This window comes from Euprymna scolopes, chromosome 30 (genome assembly GCF_053919585.1).
Source record: "Euprymna scolopes isolate OS-2025 chromosome 30, ASM5391958v1, whole genome shotgun sequence".
In the NCBI taxonomy this organism is placed as follows: Eukaryota; Metazoa; Mollusca; class Cephalopoda; order Sepiida; family Sepiolidae; genus Euprymna; species Euprymna scolopes.
In genome coordinates this window covers 58,108,009-58,131,738 of record NC_136511.1, presented here as the reverse complement: position 1 = coordinate 58,131,738, position 23,730 = coordinate 58,108,009, and the positions used below count along the sequence as shown (strand labels likewise).

The following is a 23,730-nucleotide window of genomic DNA, read 5'->3' as shown; positions in this document are numbered from 1 at the left end:
ATACGAGACAGCCAAAATGTTAGTTTGCCATATTGAAAAAAAATGGACAAAAAAAACAAAAAAAAAATGAATATGCAGAGCTTAGCACTGATATTCAACTAGACCTGTATAAATGAAAGAATGCTGCCTAAGTATACGAATATATATCATCTACGCATCATTTTATTATTAGTACCAGCAATAGAAAACGATTAAAAGGCATAGGAAAACAGTGACAATTTTTTCTGATTCCAATACCAATTCTGATACCCCTAAAAGTTCCCATTTTTTCAATTCCTGATTCAAATTAATTGTACCAACACACACACATTATATATATAATGCATGCCTAAGTATATTCCTGTTGCAAGATATTACCAAAGGAAATAAATAAATTACAGCTCATTGTAATTTACTGTTTTGCTTATCAAATTCGTCCGATATCTTTTCTTTTTTGGATGTACATGTAAAAACTAAAACAAAAAAAAAAAATATTCCTTATTGAGGAGTGAGAATTTTTACCGATTGCTACCACCTTCGCCAACCAATACAAAATACTAAAATGCAGTGGAGATGTGAACAAAACATTCAATACCAATTTTGAAATAAATACAACTTAACTCTTAATGATCACATTTTCACTAAACTTTTGCATTTGGTTGGCAAAGGCGGTAGGAATCACTGAAATTTCTCATCACAAAACAGAAAAAGACCCCCCCAAAAAAGCTATAAATTAAATATATTAACTACGCTTTTAAAAATGTTTAGACGGTTTTAATTTATAGTGAGCTACAGTGATCTGTAATTAAGTTGCTTTGTTATTTAATGCTTATATATGGAATAAGAGGTTTATGGAATATGACAACAGACAAGTTAAAATTGGGACATAAAGCAGAACCAAGATATTTCATTATTGCAAATAATTTTTATTGAACAGAAAATAAAGCTCAGTATGTTTAAAGCTGATTATGGTCATATGAATCTTGGTTCCGCTTTAGCAATGCGCCTTCCTTATTTTTATTAGTCTGTTGCCATTCTTATCCACTATTCCATAAACTAGCATTTCTATTTTGTCTGAAACTTTCATTTCCTGTTTTAAACTCCTTCTTAGAAACGTTTTTTCTAAACACTCAGTTTTTAATTATTTTAAAGCATCCATTAAATAGTAATAGCAAAACACCAATAAAATGTTTTCCACGTTGCAATTTCAGATAAGAAATTACCCCCAAAAAATTTTTTTAAATGGCAGTTTATAATCCTTAATAAAGAGGGGCAGAGGCAAGAGTTACTTATCATCCAAAACACTAAATAGGTTGTTTCAGAGTTATCGTTCTTTTCAGGGTGCCTTAGTGAAAGGTGAGAACACTTCGTTGACTTGTTGAGTGACCCTTATAAATGTTGTACGCCGACTAAGTTCTTTCAATTTAGATGCACCAACATAGGTACAAGTTGAACGTAAACCACCAAGAACATCAAGCATTGTTCCTTGAACATCTCCACGATATTCGATTTCGACTGTCTTTCCTTCCGAAGCTCTGGAAATAAAAAATTAAAAAATAAAAACCGTTTTGGACTTAGATTTTGTAAAATCTTTTTTTTTTTTTAATTTTGTATTAATTACTGTGGCTATTTTGAAGTGGTTAGCTCTTTAAAATGCTGACATTTTTTTATTGATTAATTTTATCTGTTTTTTTGTATAAGTGACAATTCAGATTTGTTCATTGTGCAAAAGTCTGTTATATAAAAGACAATTCCATTGCAATATTCTATATTATGTTTTGTTTGTAATATATTTACATTTTATTCTTAATAAACACTGTTTAATTTTAGTATTTGTTTCTTATAAAAAAAAAAAAAAAAAAAAAAAAAGAACATACCCTCCTTAACTGTACCACTAATCCTAAGTATAGGTAGCAACATTTTTAATAAACACTTTAATTTTATTATTTTTTTTAATACTAAATTAAAAACCAAGATAATCAAAACATCCACAGACTGACTAACTGTAGAATCATTTTTATCTTTGGAAAAAAATCATGGATGTTACTTAATTTTTTTTTTTTAGTTAATTTTTCAGAAACAAGGCTACACATGGTTCTTATTTAGAGTTTGATGCAATAAAAAAACAAAACTACAGAAAATCTGAACAAATCTTGGGTGTACACATCCATCATGGAGCAAAGATGTCATATTCCAAAGAATTATGTAAATTGATAAAGTAGTTTTTTGTTTTTTTTTAATATTTATCTGTATTTTTTTTTTAATTAATTGTAATTCTGAACAAGCACTCAAAACCGTACCATTAACTCTTTGGATGGAAACTGTACCAATAACCCTAAGTTTGAGTGGAAATCACTTTACTTTTTTTTTTTCATACAAAGGAGTCACCACTGGAGGCGACTCAAGGGTAAGGGTTAATGAGTGTACAGTAGTCAATGGGACAATATAGTAATCATTAGTAGTGGAAATTTGGTAAATTGGATTACTTAAAGGAAACGGCTCATCAAGAACGCTGTTGAAGACAACCAGATCGTAATCAGCTGGAAAGCAGGAAAATGGAACAGTTCTACAGGTATGCAGTTCTTGGAAAGAAGTTTTGTTCATGGAATCTATGTTTAGAGATAAAGAGTGGGTGAAATTATTGATAATGGTTTCAGCTAGACAAATGTTTTTTTGTGAAAGTTTGGCAAGAGAGGAACCATAGATTGGAGCTCAGACAAGCACTTATGAAAATAATAATGAAGCAGAGACAGACTCGTAACATCTCTCCTGTTGGAAAGAGATTGCAGGGAAGGGAAAAGGGTGTCCCCTACTAGGCTACAAAGTCTATTTTGAACACTGTCAAGGCAGGTGCTTAGATGTCGCACAGTACTCTATCCTTGGACGTACTTGGCTCTTATACAGGTAAAGAATTGCATCAGCAGGGAGATATCTACTGGAGCGGTAGAACAATCCCACCATTTTTCCAGCAACCTTGGCAATGGATTTGATGTACGTGTTTCATTTCAGATCAGGAGTAAAGGTCAGACCAAGAAGCTTGTCAAAACATGGAGCCTCCCAAAGACAAGAGCTATTTATTTCAATTGATGTCAGATGGGGGTCAGAGTGTTGATGATGTAAAGATAGAAACTTGGTTTTAGATTCATTAAAATTAACTAGCCACCTCTTTCCTCATTGCACCACGCACTCAAGATCAGTGGAGAGAGAATCAGACAGAACTTGGTCATTTACAGCCTTTGAAGTATTGCCATAGATGGTAGTGTCGTCAGCATAAATATCTACGAATGATCTAAGGATGTGATTTGATGTGACTTAGCCATCCTGTAGTAGCTATTATGCGGGTTGGTTTATTGATTTTATTTTATGGCAGATCAACCCCTTTCAAGTAATTAAATGCCGAATTGATCATTTGAGCAGAAATTTTTATGTTTCAAGTTGTTTTTGTTTATATTTTCAAATATTTATTCATATTTGATTCAGTTGTTTTGTTTTACGGTATATCAACCTATGTGAGATTATTTAATGCCAAATCCAATCATTTGAATAAAAGTTTTTATGCTATAATTTTTTTATATGTTCAAATATTTGTCCATGGGGTTTAATTTGGTTGTTTTGTTTTATGGCACATCGAAAACTTATCAAAATGATTCAACCTGAAAAGGGTTTAATCATTTTGGTAAAAGTTTCCATGCTTCAAGTTCTTTATATATTCAAGTATTTATTTATGGTTTAATTTGGTCTTTTTCTATAGGAAAATTGTTGTTTGTATTTTTGGCTTAGTAAAACATGGTTGAGTTTTCCAAAGAGAAAGGAAACAACAATAAGTCCAATGTTTGATACATTTCAAATTAAGCCGATATTTTCAGACAGCCTGATCTGGCAACACCAGTCACTATTTGGGCCCAGAAGGAAAAAGAATAAGATTCGTGCCATGTGTAGTTCATCAGGAATTAAACCCAGAGTGTTCTGCTTACAAAATAGAACCTTGTCATTTTTGTGTGATGACGAGAGTTCATTTATGCAAATAAGTATTTCTTTTGCATGGGTGAATTCTCGTTCAGATAAAACTAGAAACTTTTCTCCTGTGACAGAGTAAAGTTGACAAGATTATGTTAACCTTATTTGTGTCAGGTTACTCGATTGAGGAGATTTATATTTTGAAGAATTATTAATTTTTCATTTGAAAGTCAGACTTTTGAGAGTTGGCACCATTATCTTTTGAAGAATTGTTAATACACTTCAAAAGCCAGACTTTTGATTTTTTTTTTTTTTGTGTGCAGGTTTTCAATTTTCACTACTACACATCCAACCCCTCCAAACAAACCGAAAAAGTAGTTTATATAAGTATTAGGGTAACAGAGTTGTTGCGACCCAGACTTAGGGTTAATAGTAAGATAAATGGAAGATTGTTTTTAAGTTACTGAAAAATGCTAATCTTTATAATCATGATTATGGATATTTGCAAACTAAATAAAATTTTTAAAAATTTGTAAAAATGAGAAAACAGATTTAACATTCTTCAATATCATATGAAATAATAGATAATCAACTATTATAATACAAACAATCTGGAAAAATTAAAATGTCATATTTACAACCAGGCAATGCCAGGCACCCCTTGATCATAAAAATAAAATTAAAAATCTGTAAAAAATGAGAAAACAAATTTAACATCCTTCTTGAAGAATCAATAAATCAGAAAATGGCTGCTCGTTGCCAAAGAAATTGGTTATACGACAGGCTTTTTGCACAGTGAAGTAATTTGACTTGTCACCACTACGGAAAATAAACAAAATTAATTGATAAAAAATATGGCAGCCATTTTGGGAGTTAACTACTTCAAGATAATCATCATTGCAAAATTCTAGTTTGAATTATTAATGACTCATGCTGAATTGCATCATGGGATTTTAGTTATAAAAGAGAATTCCCAATATAAACTAAAATTACTCAACACCTACTGTGTAAGGATCATACACGTCTTCAATAACTTTACTGAAACTACAAGAATACCCGTCCCAGGACAGGTAAAATTAATTCCTCCAAACAGAGCAGTTTTGCATGACATTTATGTCTCCATACAAAGATTAAACTCAAGATAAAAAAATGATAGTAAACCTAATGTCTGGAATCCTTATTACAATTTTGATCAAAATATAAACGGAAATCAAAAATTGAATTTCAACAAAAAAGTAACATTATCTATTTCTTAGAACTGCTCGCCTGTGGAACTCTATTCCGTTTGCCTGTTTTCCAGCCGACTACAATCTGATTGTCTTGAAGTCCAATGTGAACAAGTTCTTATTGAACTGTCCCCCTAAATAATCCAAGTTACAAAATTCCCACTAATGTTCACTGTGCTAAAATCACAATGACTAATGTATACCCATTAACCCTTATCCTCGAGTGGCCTCTGGGCCTTGATAAGTGGTGACTCCCATGTTTAAAAATAAAAAAAGTAACATATTACTACATCAAACAATTACTTTCATGATCAAGTGATCCGCCATCATTATTGCAGTTATCTCCCCTGCTACTATAAGAACTATTCTGTTTATTATTTAAAAAAAAATTTAAATAAAACTTGCATTTTTTCTTTGATAGACATTTTCATTAACAATTAATTTTCTACTTTATCATTTTTCCTAATTTTTGAACATGTTACTAATTTCGACATGGCAATCAAGTAGATAACATTGCTTTTAGTTGAAATTCAATTTTTGGATTTTCATTATTATTCTGAACAAATATCACAACATACAAACATGCTTTTTTTTTTTTTTTTTTTTTTTTTTTTTACTTGCTTCCCCACAAGTGCAGAGTTAGGCACAAGGTCGGTTTTTAGTGTGGGGGTGAAACCAACTCCCCAAAAACGGGCATTTTGGTTAGCAACAAAAATAAAAAATGTATCAGTGATGAAGGATTTCTCCTCCATTAACCGAGACCAAAAAGTGTAGTGCAGCATCAGAACAGATACTACACTTTGATCTTGGTCTGTCAAGCTTTATTTTCTATTTGACTAACCTTATATAGCTAAGACATAGATATATTGTATACTTTGCTTTGGCATTGTATTATATTATTTCAGTCAAGTGCTTTTTGACAGTGTTAAATAATAGTCGCATTGAAGGGCAGAATGACTTCAAAATGAATAGACACGTGTGAACACCAACCTGTACTCAGCCACTTTACCGGAATGCTTTTGCATAGCTGTTGCTGAACTCATGCCATAGAACAATTTAAACTTCTTGCCATTTTTCTCAACGATATCTCCACCAGACTCTGTATGACCAGCAAGCATTCCACCAACCATGACAAAATCAGCTCCAGCACCAAAGGCCTTTGCCACATCTCCTGGACATGTACAGCCACCATCCTGAAAAAAATTAAAAAATAATAAAATAAAAGCTAAATTTAAAATTTAATACATAACTAAAATAAAAGCAACATTTTAAATTTAATACATAACTAAAATACGTGTATATGATGTAGTGATGGAATGATTCCAATATTTTTTCACCCGATTCCGATACAATTACCGATTTTGTTCCAAATTCCCAATTCTGATTCTATTTAAGTTTCTAAGTGTAGATTTGATTTTGTTGGAAGGGTTATTGCAAAAAGTTTTGTTGGAAGGGTTATTGCACAAACACATGTAATATATGCATATATTTTTGTAACTGTAAAAATGCACTTACGGATGTGACTTATAGATTTTATCTTTTTCTGGTACTTTAAAATCAATAAATATTTATCATTTCATCCTTAATACAGAGTATGGAGAATTAAGTTTTAAATAAAAACAATACAAAGAATCGTTTTGGGCATCAGAAGATAAGCACATTTTTCTGATTCCGATTCCCCAAGAAGCTCCGACTTCTTTTGATTCCCGATTCCGATTAATTGTCCCAATATTAATATGATGTCTGTGAGAGTATAAATAGAAACTGCTTGGTTGAGGTGGAAACTCTTCAATGTACAACAAAACCTGGCAATGAAGAGTAATTTATCAAACTTGAAATTAACAAAACATTACTCCCTCAACACAAAGAAAAAAATACAACAACAGCACAAGTAAAACTTGGAATTAACAAAACATTACCTCCTTAACAGTAAAAAAAAAAAAAAAAAAAAAGATACTTGAACTCAACAATACGAGTAATAATCTTCAAGTGAAGAAATCTAATTCCATGGTTTTATAGCGCCCAATACAAGGATCAGACCGACCGACTCGAAAATAAAACCAATCAGAAATTTTAGAAACTCTGAAAACGTCCAGGATACAGATAATTTCTTAAGTTTCATCAACAACTTCAAAGTTTATTCCACGCCTGGCAACACTCAACAAACCATTAAAAACATTAATGCGAGCAGACATAGAATGGCGGTGGACAGAGAAAGAAGAATCTTGTTTCCTCATAGCAAACCATGATTGCACTTTGATTCAAAACTAAAAACATTGATGCCAGTCCCATGAGATTAGGAGCAACACTATGCCAAAACAAACAAGACATACTCATCTGCATCAGTTATGCACTCAGGACTAACCGAAGGTCAAAAACAATACCGTCAATCAGAAAAAGAAGCCCTAACAATTATATGGGCTTGAAAAAAAATTGCACTTATGTCTACAACAAAATGATTATATGATAAAGCACATCATCTGTAAAGCAGACCCAGTGGACATACTCGCTCGGCAACCTTTTGAGTATCAAAAAGTAGTCTCATCCGAAGAAGAGATTACCAAACGATTTATCGACATGGTTGTAGCTAACAGCATTCCAAAATTAATCACATCAGAAATAATGGAGAAATTTTTTTTAAAGTTTTGGTAGGTGAGTATGAGGATCGAACCCGAACCCTTGAGGCAAAGTTGGAAATTAAAGTGTTAAAAAAAATCGTGCGACGTTAAAACTTAAGTGGGGTAATCAAAACATCGAGAAAAAAAAAACACAAAAAAAAACTAATGTAAGGGAAACAAACGATATTAAATGTAAAAATCGAAAAAACAAAAAAGAAAACAGAAAAACGAACGCATGAAAAATGGCTTAAATAAGCCTGTTTCGATATTAAAATTTAAAAAGTCGGTGGGTACCCGGGTGTTTTTGGGTGTGTGGTTGGGAGTGGATAAGCGCAGTAAAAAAAAAAAAAAAAAAAAAAAAAAAAACGAACGTTACATGAAAAATGGCTTAAATAACACTGGTTCAATATTTAAATTTAAAAAAAATCAAAAAAAAAAAAAAAAAAAAAAGACATCTCACACCACGATTCGAACCCAAAACGTTTAGATAACGAACCAACGCACTAACAAACTGAGCTAACATGACATACATGAAATTTAGTCAGTTTTTCAAGTATTTAAAGTAAATCAGGACATAACGTCATCTGACGCATGCGTAGAACCGGTCGTCGTCACGAGAGGACCGTTTTTGTTGACCCCCCCCCTGTCGAAAATTGTCGATTTCAGGGTGAAAAAAATGAACGTTTTTGGCCAATTTTTCCATATTTTTCTGTGCGAAGGATGGGGCTTCAATATGATACCGAGTTTGTGAATTTTCGTTGTGTGTGTCTTTAGCGAACACACAAACACACATACAAACATACATACATACACACATTTTTGCTTTTATATATATAGATAGATAATAATTTCCCAATCAGTGTTTTTACTTTTCTATTATGGATTAGGTTGATTAAACCAGATTATATTTCTCTTTATTATTTTAATTTTCATTATATGCTAATTTTTCAGCAAATCCACAGTTTTTAAGGCTATTTCATATTCTTTTTATGCTTATTGAATAAACTTATATCACTGAAAGTAGTAGTTAGCCTATGGTGTAAGAATTTGTCTGAAAACTTCCAACTAACTATATGAACTCTGCCAGTATTCAAACTAACTTTTACTCATATGTACAGACTTTTGAATAACTTTCTATCGACCCTCATTTTCACTTTCCTCATCCAGGCTCATATTTTCTTTTATTCACACTTGTTCATTATGCGTTTAACAAAGATGACTAATACAAGTAAATATAAAATGTTAGAATGGGACCGTCTTATATTCTACAAGTCAAAGGTGATAAATGTACAGAAAATTATTTTGAAAATTATATTTACACCATTCCCACAAAATCAATACATAATACATCATAAGTTCTCTTCTAAATAATATAAAATACAAATAAACGAACTAATCACCATTCTATTGCTATTAATCCAGCTTTAAGTATTCTTTTAAAATTTATGGATTACATTACATACCTTTAATACAAATCTATGATGATTTTTTATTTAAATTACCTCCCTTGAAAATTAATAAACCTAATATTTTAAGAAAACAATTCTGAATTTTTTTAAGTGAGGGATGATTATTTGGATTAATCGGGCTAATGTTTTCATCTTTGGTGTTATTTGCACAACGTTTCGGTCAATACAACCTCCGACCTTCTTCAGTATTTAGGTTATAGTTGAAAGCAAATTTACAAAAAAAAAAAAAAAAAAAAAAAATTATAAACCCAATAAAACTCTAGGGCATATTAATGAACTTAAAATTGATAAATGGATTTAATTAAACATTAACTCCTTTTTTCGTTGTAAATAATTCAGAAATAATCTCCTCTTTAATAAAAGAATCACCACTTATCAAGGCCGGGAGACCACTCGAGGATAAGGATTAACTTAATGGGTATACATTAGTCAATGTGATTATAGCATTTTTAACATAGGTATTTGGATTTTTGTAAGTTGGATTACATAGGGGTACAGTTCATCAATAACTTGTTTACATTGGACTATTTCCTTTTTGGAATAAAGAACGCTCCCTCGAACGAACTGCGTACAACATCGGAGCTGATGCATATTTGGGCCTCACGCGTGTACGTCAGCCATTGTTTTTGCTTAAAACGATATGTTTAAAATTCGATTTGTTGACTATCTTAACAAGCACCGAATAGTTATATAGACCCCCTCCCTACTCACCACGTTAAGAATGGCTTTCTAATAATGTTATTATGTCAGTAAACTGCACAAGTATCCAAAAGGTTAACTTGGGAACCTGGACGGAATTTCAAACCGAAACTTTGACGGACCTGACGAGAATCACCCCCTTCCAAGAACAGTTTTCAGAATAAACACCCCCAACCTCCCTATGTTAAGAACGACTTTCGTTTTTTTTGTTTGTTTTTTTTTTGCAATGTTTTCAGTAGATTATTATTGATCGGACACTAATACATAGGGTGGGGTGATTCTCGTTCAGGTCAACCGAAACTTTTACTTAATCTGGGGGTTTACATGAACAGAGACTAACAGTCAATAGCAGTTTTAAGTGACAGTCTGCTGATGGTTGAAGGTTCAATTCTTGCAAGAGGCGATGACTAAGAATAACAAAATTAACGCGGGATGAGGACAATCAGTGCTTATTGCATCTATGCTACCGCGCTATTTTTTTTTAACCGTATTTCCCAGCTAAATTAATTTTTTTACTATACTTTTGTTTTTTAAATTGTTAGGTGAAAGCACAGAATAGTGACAAAATACCCTCCCCTCCATATATTAAGAATGGTAACATAGTACTGAACAATCTATGAGCCCCCTTCCCCGTGAATTAAATAAAGGGTTCACAGTTCAAAATAAGGGTACTTATGCACTTTTGTTACCGTGCTGAAATAATGTTATTTTGAAAGCCATTCTTAACATGGGGAGGAGAGGGTGTTTCTGTGCTTCCACCTAACAATTAAAAAAAATATCGTGAAACTTGAATTTAACCTGAAAAAATATTTAAAATGCGGTAACAAAAGTGCATAAGCACCAAAATAGATTTTCAAGTTTGAAAAAGACGCATCTGACGAAGGCTGGTGCGGCATCGGCCGAAACATTGTGACAAATGACAACTAAGATAAGAGCAATAGTCCGAATAACTTTTTTTATTGTAAATATATATTTGGAGAAAAATGTTACTTTTTATATTTTTATAAAATCACTAATTATTGTTAATATCGACAAAACTAATGCAAAAAATATATATGTATATATATTTATCTATATATCTATAAAAGTGAACGTGTCTGTGTGTTTGTGTGTCTGTGTACATTTCCCTACGCAATAACTCTGTCAATTTTCAGTCTACAGGCTCGAAATTTGATATACAGGGTACTGAGATTCTGGAAAATCTTTGTAATCGGTTTTCGGCAAGAAATTTGGATTTTAAGGGGTCAAAGTTCAACAATTTGACTTTTGAGAACTCTACCAAACTCCTTCGACAATTTTGGGTCTAAACACTTGAAATTTTAGATATAGGTTCCTTGGGCATGGACCTAACTTAATAACTTGATTTGAACCCAAAACAATAAATTTTAAGGAGTCATAGTTAAAAAAAATTGACTTTTTTTTTTTTTGCTCAGCATACACCTCCAAACACCTGGGCAATGCCGGGCACCAATACTAGTACGTATATATTTTTGTTTAACAAATTTTGCTTACCAAACTCCTCCTGGAGTTTTTGGTCTACAGACATGAAACTTAATATATAAGGTATTTGAATCCATGCAAAACTTTATATTCGAGTTTTAGCCCGGAAAAATTGGTGCAAAAGTGTGAAAATTTAAAAAAAAAAAAAAATGGAATTTGCCAGGTGAAGGTCGAACACTGGCATTAAGAATGCATAACATAGTAGCTATTGGTTCATGTTTTAATTTTTAGCCTTGCAGTAAACATGTTTTCATAGCCCAGTCATTGACGGCAGAGGCGAAATAAATCGTTAGCTGAACATTTTGGTTCCGATACTTGGTGGTGGCACAGGAGTCTTTTTTCTTTTTTTTTTAATACTTTTTAAATCATTACTACATATTGCATCCAATCTATCTATATATAAAAGTGAAAATGTCTGTCTGTCTTTTTTCTATGGTAGTTTAGGAAGACTATTATACAGAAAGGCATTACTTTACATATTCACACTTTTTAATATATACATATGCACATAACCTTATGAACAGTACATAGGGCCCGAGCAAAGCCGGGCAGAACTGCTAGTATATATATATATATATATATATATATATATATATATATGGGTAAATAAGATAATAAAATTAAAAATGAATTACACCAAATATTATAAAAAAATCGGTTTCAAAATAGTTGTGCTATTTTATAATTAACACATTCGCATTTATTAATTTTAATTAAAAAAAAACACAAGAATAAAAAGGGGATACAATATTATGAGTAAAGACTTACGGAGATGATGTGACCACCAAGACCATGCGCAGCATCTGCACATTCGATGACTGCACTCAACTGAGGATATCCAATTCCTGTTTTCTTTCTGGTGGTACAAACAGATCCAGGACCAATACCAACTTTTATGATGTCTGCACCAGATAAGATCAGCTCTTCAACCATTTCTCCTGTCACCACATTACCAGCCTGGAAGAAAATGCAATAAAAATATTTTCATCTTATTAAATAAATACAAAAATACCTATTCTAGGACAGGTAAAATTAATTCCCTGAATGGAACAGATTTAGACTGTGAAGTTATTTTAGCATACATTGCATAATCACATTGGCACACCGGTTCTTTTTAGATCACCAGAGTTAAGCAACATTGAGCCTAGTCAGTATCAGATGCAACTGGGCACTGCTTACGAATTTGATATTTTCTTGATATTCCATCTTTTGGGGGAAGCCAGTTTGATCTGCCTAGGTTGAATGCTATTGATATGTCACCTTGAAAACAAGATATAATGATACTAAAACTTATCTTTAGAATGCTTATTCTAATCAAAATTTGATTCTAGAAATTTAAGGCTTAAGAGATTATAATTAGAAAAGGAAATACAGGGAATCTTGCTAAATTGGTATCTATGGATCAAATATAATGCAAATCTGAAATACCTGAATTTTCAAATCAAAGCTTGTATCTATATTATTTACCTGAATAACCCTTTAAAATATCCCCCCACCACCACAAAAAAAATTAAATCTGAGGAATACTTATTAATTCATGTCTAATACCTATTGTTAAAAATTTCACAAATATCAGAGGAATTTAACATTTCAAAAATGGCTTCTAACCCCTTTACATAAAACTAAATACAGCCAACATTAGACCTCTTCAAAATGGACCTTTTTCTTCAAACATATGGAAACTGATATTATTCCCATTCTCCAAGGTCTAAATTAGTTAAATATACCAGTTATTGTGATCTTGGACCTTGGCTATGCCTGCCTCAAGAGCCATGTAATTTTATTGTTGACGTTTTTCAAAAACGCTGCAAAATATGGGGTATTACGTCCTTATTTTCATTGTAGCTTTCCAGAGGTTGATGCTATAGCATTGAAAGTGGTACCAAATGAAAGCTAATAAAAGTTTCTTGCATATGGTAGTAAGCACAATAAAACACATGAACACCTGTGTAAATTTTAACTAATTTTAATGCACAAACAGCGAGGACACTACAATAAATCAGTTTGGTAGTATGATAGCACTGCACTGACACATATATTGCATAAGAAACTGTCAGATAGGATGTTACTAATACATGTATTATCACTTGTTCAATGTGGCTTTTTTGAAACTGTCAAATTTTTTCCTGTGGTACTCCACAACTTGTAGTAAGCAGCTTCTTTGCTCTGGGTCACTTGTGATCTGAGTTGCAAAGTCACTCATTAGTTTCACACCTCTCTCAGCCACATCATTGGTCACTTTCACTGACCTCATAAACTTCTGTGCATTCCTGTAGCTGTCATTGTCTTCCCAGGTGTCAGCAGGAGTAGTGAGCCAGTCACATTTCATTCGAAGAGCATCAAACAGAAAGTGAGACTCTGGCCCTACCAGGTCTGTGAGAACTGTAGCTGCATTGATGACAGGAAACACTGACTTGCCTTTCCTGTAACTCTCAGGTTTCTCTGTTTCTGACAGCTTGACTGCGAGCTTCTCTTTTGCAGACTTGGTCATGCTGGCATGTGAACTGAACAAGGTGAATGGCACTAGTTCCTGGGTCAGATACCAGTGGTGGTTGTTCATTTTCTTGAGAACAGAGGTTGCCAGTTCATAGTCATACTGCTTGTATTGCAGCATGTTCTTCATAAGCTGGAGGTCATGGATAGGTGCATCAGCTGCAGATGTGGTAGTCACGCAGTGGCTGATGTAGAATAAGGTCAGGAACTTGTTCATCCTCTCCAGCTTGAAGATAGTGTCCGTGTTGTATTTTAGTTCCTTGGAAAACATGAGCATCTTCATACAGTAAATGTTCCTGGCCATCCAGCGGGCTTGGTGAATGGCACCTGGCTTGGCCCAGTGGATACCTCGAGGAGGTTCCTCACTAAGCAGGATCAGGCACAGCTCTGCCACCTCTCTCTAATCTGCCCTCGGACTTGCTTCCTCAAGGAAATTGCTTAAGACTGCAATTGTGCTTGTCTTCTGTTTCAAGTCTTGTTCAACTAGGTCCAGAATTCTTGGGCAGTCCTTAACTAACTTGTCCCACTTCTCTTTCACATTGCTGAACATTGGGTTGTCAGGACTCTTGACCTTGCTAAACACAGCCTCCCATACACTTCCAATAATTACCTCTGATATGTGATGGCGACAAGCGGAGTAGAATACCTTTTTGCCTAGTTTTTCTTCAATAAGCTTCGCTGCACCCTTGTTGATGCCACTGTTGCTTGCTGTGGTATCAAATACCAAGCCTACAATGTTGTCTGTGAGACCCCATGCTTCTATCAGTTCCAATGTAGCATTACACAGTTGGATTCCTGTGGAACTTTCTATGAAGGGCACACCAAGCAGCTTCTCTTCTTCATACTGTGGAGTGCCAGAGACGAGCACTGCAAGACTTTCCACTGGGTATCTTTCACCAAGAACATCCTGGCGGACTTTCCTTGAAGTTATTCATGTAACTTTGGCACAAGTTATGACGAGTGTTTATCCTATTTAGTCTTGTAGTAGAGGCTGATATAACAAAGTCATCAAGATCTGCATCTCCTGCCTTCAACACTGCAGACACCATGGCTGTAGTCTGGTTGTCAGAGAGTGACAACCGATCTGCAGTGCTACAAATCTCTTCACTGGTCATAACTGAGTGTGGAAAGTGTAAGGTTATCGTACTTGGTTTTGATGAACAGCTTGGTGTTGTCTCAGTGTATTCTGAACCCTCGCTAGTGCCAGAGCCTTGAACTGTTCTCTGGGTCTTCATCACTTGAAATTTTCCCAACTTCTGCTGCTGCAGCAGTCACTGATGATAACATTCTCTCGTCTCTTTCTTCTCGGAAGCTTTTCTCTCTAGACTTCTTCTCAAACACCTTATCATGACCTGACATGTGTGCCAGGCGAGTGGTCTGTTGGTCCAAGTAGAAATTGACGTCCTCTTCCTTGGTCTCCTTTGTAAGCAGCCTGTTGCTTCTTATCTCCTCCACAACATTCTTTGCTCCAATATCAACTTGTCTAAGTCCTTCAGAAAGTTAGCTTGTTTCTCTTCCTCTGGTTTGTTATTTCTTCCCTTGTTTTTAACAATTTTCCTGTACTTTTCATGGAGGATCATGAAACGGTTGACTGCATTTAGTCTAGTTAGTGTTTTAATCCTTGCCATATTCCAGAATGGCAAAACGACATCCACTGTATCATGGGCTAAAGACCTATTGTCACTGTTGGGATTATCATTCCTCAAATGCAGGAAATACTGGAACACCTGGCGATTAGTAGGAAGTTGAGAGCCCCTGATGCTGGAGCTGGGTTGCCCAATGAGATACACATCACTGAATGACCTTGTGGCAGGAGTTGCCACCTTTCTTCTCTTTTCAGTTGGTTCATCCCGTTCACTTGTATCGCTGACCACTTTCCCACAGCGTAGTTGTCTTCCAGATGCCATGTTGTCAGCAGTTCACAAATCTTAACAAATCAGCTTTAACTTACAATCTGAAATGAAGAGATAAAACATACTTAGTGATAATAAATTATATACATGCATTAAGAGTAACAGTTTTGAGATAAAGTTATGCATTATATGATGGCATCCTTTCCAAGCATAAAAAATATATATGTTTGTGCATTAAAATTAATTAAAATTAACACAGGTGTTCATGTGTTTACTACCATATGCAAGAAACTTTTATTAGCTTTCATTTGGTACCACTTTCAATGCTATAGCATCAACCTCTGGAAAGCTACAATGAAAATAAGGACATAATATCCCAAATTTTGCAGCGTTTTTGAAAAACGTCAACAATAAAATTACATGGCTCTTGAGGCAGGCATAGCCAAGGTCCAAGATCACAATAACTGGTATATTTAGCTAATTTAGACCTTGGAGAATGGGAATAATATCAGTTTCCATATGTTTGAAGAAAAAGGTCAATTTTGAAGAGGTCTAAGCCAACATTCATGTCGATTAAACCTAGCAGTTATGTTCTAAAATTCATAATGATCAGTTAATTAGTTTATGAATAAATCCTGTATATACAAATATATAAACTTATAAACATACCCAAGTTTATAAAAATATGAGATAATAGTGGAACTCTATTATATAAACCGCATGATACTTTCTCCATTATTTAATGTAATTTATTGTTAATTAGTGGCTGTGCCGCGTCGGCACACACAGCGCCAAGTCAAACACAAAATCAAGTACACTCAACATTGTCTTACCATCAACGCTTACCTTGTGAAATTCCCATATACACAAAACAAAATCACTGAAAAAACAAAACTACCCTAACTAAGATAATGAGTAAACGTTGGATAAAATGATGGTTAAAATTACAAACTTGCCAGGATTCGAACCTGGAATCTTCTGATCCATAGTCAGTCTTGTGCCACAAGACTGTATGTCAATGTTACCAGGACTGTATACAGACAGTGCTAAATTCCATTGACATGGACAGGTAACTTTTTTGACAATTGTACGAAATGGTCCCAAAACCATTATTTCGTGTTTTTTGTGCGACTCGGCATTGTTTATTACGAACTATATATAGATAAGGACAATCTAGGGACTTACACCTTTCAGGGAAAAAAAGAATTTTTCAATTCGGTGCATCCGTTCAAAAGTTTTATTGGTATACACACACACACACACACACACACACACACACTAGCATTACAAGCGTATGTTGTATTTTCGTAGACATCGGCAATATTACATACCTAATGTACTTCAATAAGTCATATCTTTTTTATTTGTTGATCAATTTTTAATAGAATTACATTGATGAAAAGAGAATAAAATAAGCATTCAAATGATGTTAATTTATTTATCTTTTTTGTGTTCAATGTTTTTTATGCTCCAAATTAAAAAAAGAAAAAACGGTAAAAAATGATGACAGCAAAAAGGGAAACTGTTTTTTCTATGTTTACATTTCATACATTATGTTTTGGATACATATGCACGGGGTCGAATTTGATTAGATATAGCTGAAATTTTACAGGCTGTATAAGCATAGAAGTCCATCTCTACTGGACTTTTATTTTTACGACCACAGGAAGCAAAGTTACAACTGAGCAAAGTCCCCCCTCGCCAATCTTTCACGAAAAACACCCGTCTAGCTGAATCCACTGTGAAAAATTTCCCCCACTCTATATCTGTGCCTAAATCAAAACGCAGATTCCATGAACAAAGCTTCTTTCTTAGAACTGCACGCCTGTGGAACTCTGTTCCGTCTGCCTGCTTCCCACCGGACTACAACTTGGATGTGTTCAAGTCCAATGTTAACAAATTCCTAATGAACCACCCCCTTAATTAAACACTTCATCAAATCTCCACACTAACGTAATGTACTTGCAATAACCCTTATCCCTGAGTGGCTTCCGGGCCTTGATAAGTGGTGATCACTGTGTAAAAAAAAAAAAAATACATAATGTATTTATTTAAAATTGTACTGTTTTAGCTAACAGAATGACAATTTGATTTCAGAGCAATTCATTTTAAAATGGGTTAAGTCAGAATGTTTTACCTTAAAGACATCAGATTAATTACTAACCCCCATTTTTGCTAAACAAATAATCTCATTTATTTAAATATGTGTGAACAGTGATATGCCTTAGCATTATATAGATAATAAAATTATCTTGTGCAGTGCTCAAGTAGGTATATACTAGACTATGACCGATTGGGTGACAATTTATTTTATTGTGAATTTTTGAGATGAGGATTAATAATTTGTATTATTTGAACAACTGTTTTTACTGATGTTTTGTATGAAATAAAGATGCATAAAACTCACCTGTATACATTTACTAGCAGGGGTACCTGGCGTTGCCCAGGTGTTTCGAGGTGTGTGTGCTCTTAAATTAAAAAGAAACACGGGAGGGGGGGGGGGTTAAAAAAAGTTTTGGTAAGTAGGTAGGATCGAACCCGAAGCCCCGAGGCGAAGTTGGAAAATAAAATGTGAAAAAAACATGACACGTTAACCGCTTGGCCAGCAAGAATGAGTTACTGAAAGACGTTTGAATTTATTTAAGTAAGAAAAGAATTGACAGGTGCCCGCACTTAATGACGTCAAGTGGAAGTCGTAGAGTTAACATTTTGTGCGAGCGTTACGACAACGTAAGCAATAGCTATTCAGCAGTTAACATTTTCTGCGGGACAGTTTTTAATGAGGTCAGTAACCCGGTTTGTTTGTTTTTACACAACTTTGGGGAAAACTAGCTCCTGATATGACGATGATAAGCCGACATTGACCAAACGTTACATCGCTTTCTGGAGACCACTGGCCGTGGGCCAGAGATTCGAATCAAGTTTCGCTTTTTTTTATACCGAAAAATGAAAGCAACACGCGGCGATCCGAAAATGTTGAATATTTAACATTTCAGAGTCGGGCAAATTAAATAGACAGGCGACCCCCGTTGTTAACTCGTAGATATTATCATTTAGACAGCATATAAAAAGTTTTAAAAATGAGCAACAGCCTCAAGAACCCGCTGGAAAAAAGCCTTTTGCAGACATACACAAAAAGCGGGCATACATACATACATACATACATTTTCGCTTTTATATATATATGGATAATGAAATTTTAAATTTTAGAAGGAATTAGTGTTCATCTAACACTATACCAACACTTACAAAATTACCATGGTCCTGGATATGACCTTAAACTATATCCAATGGTGAGGCCTCAGCTTGCGGGCTTTAGGGAGTGTGGAGTCACCCTTTAATTGCCATTGCTCCCAGGTCCACTCTGATCTGGAGTGATAGTACCTGTTAGGGTCCCAACTATGGGTTAAATAGAAACCGACTTGAAAAAAAAATATATATATTCTATTAAAAATTCTTTCTTCAAAATAACTGGATTCGGCATTAAATAACCTGAAAAGAGTTGATATGCCGTAAAACCAACCAACCAACCAAAATTACCAAGACCACAACATTATCTCGGCTGTCAAAAATTTAACTTGCCATCTACTTTTAATCCATCTTTTTAAAATAAGTTATTCTCCTCAATTGTCTCATAATGACAGCCTCTAAGGCTTTCCTTGAACTTAGAGAGTAACCAAAATTCAAAGGAAGTAAGGTCTGGACTATAGGAACAATGAAGAATTGTTTTGATGCCCCTCTTGGTCAAATAGTCTGTGATGTGACAAGGATGGAGTAGCCTTAGGAAAAACTTTGCACAAATCTTCCGCATCTTTAGTTCCTTGCAAATAATTGTGTGTACAGTTCCCACATGGGCATCAAACTGTGCACTTATTGTCTCTATAGACACATGGTCCTTATTCATGAAATTCTTTATTTGGCAAATCAACTCTGGTGTTCTGACTTCCTTAGTCCTCCCACACCTTTTATCATCCTTCAGTGTCTCTGCCTTCCTTGAATCTCTTATGACACTCCAAAACTAATGCTCAAATCATACAAGATGGTGCAAAAGCAATATGTTTCTGTGTAACCAGACGTGCACCCCACACAAATCGCCGATTTCCAACGCCGTGTACGGTGAATTTTTCGTTCGACTATTCCTCTTATGGACGATCGTCATTTTCTCGCTGGCGACTGTCGGTGGGACACACTCGTGGTTTCACAAAAGTAGAATATAATAATTCATGAAACAAAGAAAGGAAAAACACAAACACCAATGTTCACATATAAATTGACTGTTGGACTTGTGAGTGTGTGTGTGTGTGTCTTCTCCCCGTTCTATCGATATTACACTTGTCTATCTGTTTCATAGTCAACTCTAAATGACCAACTATAGTCGTTATCAACTCCCATCCGCCGTCAAGGGCATCTAGTTGTCAACTCTAAAATGTTCAAATTCCATCTGCCACGACGGGCATCTAGATGTCAACTGACTGTCCCCTCTACGTTGGTATCTCAGGTCGCCCACCCCGGCTACCGGAAGCTGCCCTTCCCTGTTTTATCTGTAGGTTTCTATTGTTATTGTTTGCTACTTCCTATCTATTGTTGATTGTAGGATATTTCCTATTTCTTTGTTTATTTTAAGCTATTTCCTCTTTCTTTGTCTATTCCCCCCCTCTCAGCACTTAGTGGCTCAAATCCACCTCAGGGCCACTTTATAGTATCACAGCTGTAGCATTTTTTCCAAATTTAAAACAGAATTTTATTGCATATCGTTCTTCTAAAATGTCCTGTGTCAGATTCCATTTTTGAGATTCACTAGCTGTGACAATCAGACTTTAGTAGAGTGTATTCCAATTCCTACTGTAGCTGTTCATTTGAACCTGAAATCATAAAAATTGGTCAGTTATTTCATAAGATGTATAGCAATAGCACACTGAATTTTCAAGAGTCTATGACAATTTTAAATGCCTGTACAATAAAAGCCTAGAAACTTACTGAAGGCACCTCATAGATATGTGTTGGACATCTTTATAAAATTGACTTTCAAACTAACCTATCCCTGGTCAGGTCTTTATTTATCCTTTCTCTTAAGTCCATCCTTATTACTTCCCTGCTCAGGTTTTTATTTTGCCTAATCCCTGCAAACTGACCCTGTCACCTCAATGGTTCTATATCTACCAAACCAAGAACACTTATCCATTTTTTCAATGTGACCAAACCAACAAAGTCTCTTGTTCTGCACACATCTTCATATACTGTTCAGATTTAATCCCCCTCATCTTATCAAAATTCACATGACACATCTATCATATTATTCTAATATCATTTCTCTCCATGAAATCAATTCCTCAATTGTCCTCAATTGTCATTGGTCAAGTTTCATTTCCATACATCGTCACACTCTGGACTCATCCTTCGAGACTCTACACATGCAAATTAGTTGCTCATGCATGCAAATTCGTTCCAACTATAAAAATTTGCAAAACATTGGATACGCTATAAAGCTGGTACTTGGAACATAAGGGGCTTCTATTTGAGGTCTCTAACAGAGACTGGGGAGTTGAGTAGCGAGATTTCTGTTCACATTACACTTAAACATCTACAAGTTAGTACAGTCAGGGAAGCAGAAAACAGGAAGGGAATTCCCAAGTATAGCAGTCCAATGGTAGAAACTATTACAGTAGAAGGCTTTCCAGCATCTAAACACCTTTACAGTGAAGGTGTTGGATTTTGCTGCTTGCCGAGTTAGCAACAAAATCTAACACCTTCATTCCATCAAAGTACTTATAAAAAAGGCCTAGAGATGCGACAATGGGGCAGAGGTTGGAGCCTGGCCAATAGTGTGGGATCTACTAGATTGGAGACTCTTTTTTTTTGGATTAAGAGTAACAGACAAGTGGTAGATGCTCCACTCCAGATGTGGCAACAATACTCCATACATGGGTGAATTGTGGTTTTGTGGCTTTCATTTCTATTGTTGCATTATTTTACTAGAGAGAGACTAGCAGCGCATTCGTCATTGCCTGGTTGGAATATACATATAAATATAATTTAATTAATGCAGAATTCTTATTTATTATCAACAGAAATTCTGTAGGTATTAAACGTAACGTTAAATTCCTTTAAAAAAAAAAAAAAGAAAAGAAAAAAAGAGAGAAAAGAAAAAAATTAAGTAAAAAAAAAAAAACAGAAAGAAACATGTGCATGCATGTATTATGTTTTTTCTAAACCGTTTACTTCTTGTAAGTTAAAAAAAAAAATACTCGAGCTGAGATCAAAACAGACTGTTAGTCAAATACGATAACCATTACACCAGCGTGACATGACTTTTAAAAAGTGTTTTCAAACCAACCAATACTTAACATAAGGAAGCTGTCATGTTTCACAATTGCGCATGCAGTCGTGAAACAGTTGTAAACATAAAAATCCAGTGGCCTCCCAAGTACAAACTTTTTCAATTTTTACCTCTTTTCCAAATAAAAACAGATTAAAAAGTGTTCCACACGTCTGAATATCCTATATACCAAATGTCACCAAATGTCAAGTCTGTAGATCCCAAATTCATTGAGTATATAGGTTGAGAAGTGTCCTCACACATTTTCACTTTTATAGATATATAGATATACACACACAATAACATAAAATCAGAACAATACTTATTGTAGTCATTTAGTACTGTTATATCATGAAACATTGTTTGTTTTTCGGGGGGGGGGCAATAATTTTTACACATCACTAAATATTTATCCGTCTCTTTCAAAATTCTATAAGTCTTAAAATTCTTACCATGATCACATGATTTGGGAATTTTTTACGCACATCTCGAACAAACTGGACAAAATATTCAGAGTATCCATTTGCTACATCCAGGCAGATATAATGCAAATCTGGAATGGCATTTACGATCGCTGCCAATTTCTCAAGATCTCCTGCAGCCATCCCAGAACTGACAGCAGTATTCTGAAAAAAAAAAAAAAAAGGAGAAAAAAATGAAATAAAGGGTGGTACAATAAAATTCTTGCTATAGAAAAGACGACAGGATTCCATTTCCGTTTGATGAAAACTAGTTTTAAAAATGTTAAAATGTTTTTGACTCCTAATGGGGTATGACACCAATGATTTCAGCAATCGTTTTTATAAGCACAAGTTATAATAACCAACCAATCAGAAGCTTCCAAAGTTACTATAAAAATTGTCGAGTTTTGGATTCAATCAGCTCACCGTCGTCTGTCTCACGAACCTGCATTTGATTCTTCGCTGACATCTTTGTTACTAGGAATTACTTAACACTCAAGATCGGAACTGCACCGATTCTTCACCGTCATCTTTGTTCAACATAATGTCTCAACACTTAACAGGTTATACGCCCAGCCATCGTCTTTTCTTTGACGATTCAGAATCTAAATTTGAATTGTGACAGGTAAAATTTCTGGGGTATCTAAGGATTTGGAAACTACACAAAGTTATACAATCTCCAACAGAGAATCCTAACAACTCCAAATTTTTTGAAAAGAATATGACTTTTTGCAGAACTGATTCAATGCTTAGATGATAGAAATCTATCTCTAATTATAAGAGATGCCTTGGATGATGGACAGAAAGCATTGAACATATTAAGAGAACATTATTTATTAAAAGGGAAACTGAAAATTATATCATTATATACAGAACTAACGTCTATAAAAGATAACGAGGATGAAACTATTACCGACTACGTTATAAGGGCAGAAACAACTGCCAATGCCTTAAAACTCTAAGGCGAAATAATAAGCGATAGCCTGTTAATATCAATGGCCCTCAAAGGACTTCCAGCCGATTTTAAACCATTTACAACTGTTGTAACACAAAGAGACAAACCAATAAATTTCAGTGACTTTAAAGTGGCATTGCGTAGTTACGAAGAGACGAATCGAATGCTCGTAGATAATAATAATACCAGTAATATCATGAAGTT

The 23,730-nt window shown here is 34.4% G+C and overlaps 1 protein-coding gene across 1 annotated transcript in view; it reads right to left on the bottom strand.

Annotated features, from left to right (window-relative positions):
• Positions 1–424: 424 nt before the first annotated feature.
• LOC145254822 (GMP reductase 2-like) overlaps positions 425–23,730 on the bottom strand; it is an 81,987-nt gene continuing 58,681 nt past the window's right edge. Inside the window, exons 4-7 of the mRNA XM_080113651.1 lie at positions 22,563–22,736; positions 12,217–12,405; positions 6,153–6,355; positions 425–1,514 (exon numbers count right to left, since the gene is read on the bottom strand). Coding sequence (XP_079969777.1) covers positions 1,316–1,514; positions 6,153–6,355; positions 12,217–12,405; positions 22,563–22,736 — 765 coding nt within the window. The 3' untranslated portion in view covers positions 425–1,315. The remainder of the gene's footprint in view (positions 1,515–6,152; positions 6,356–12,216; positions 12,406–22,562; positions 22,737–23,730) is intronic.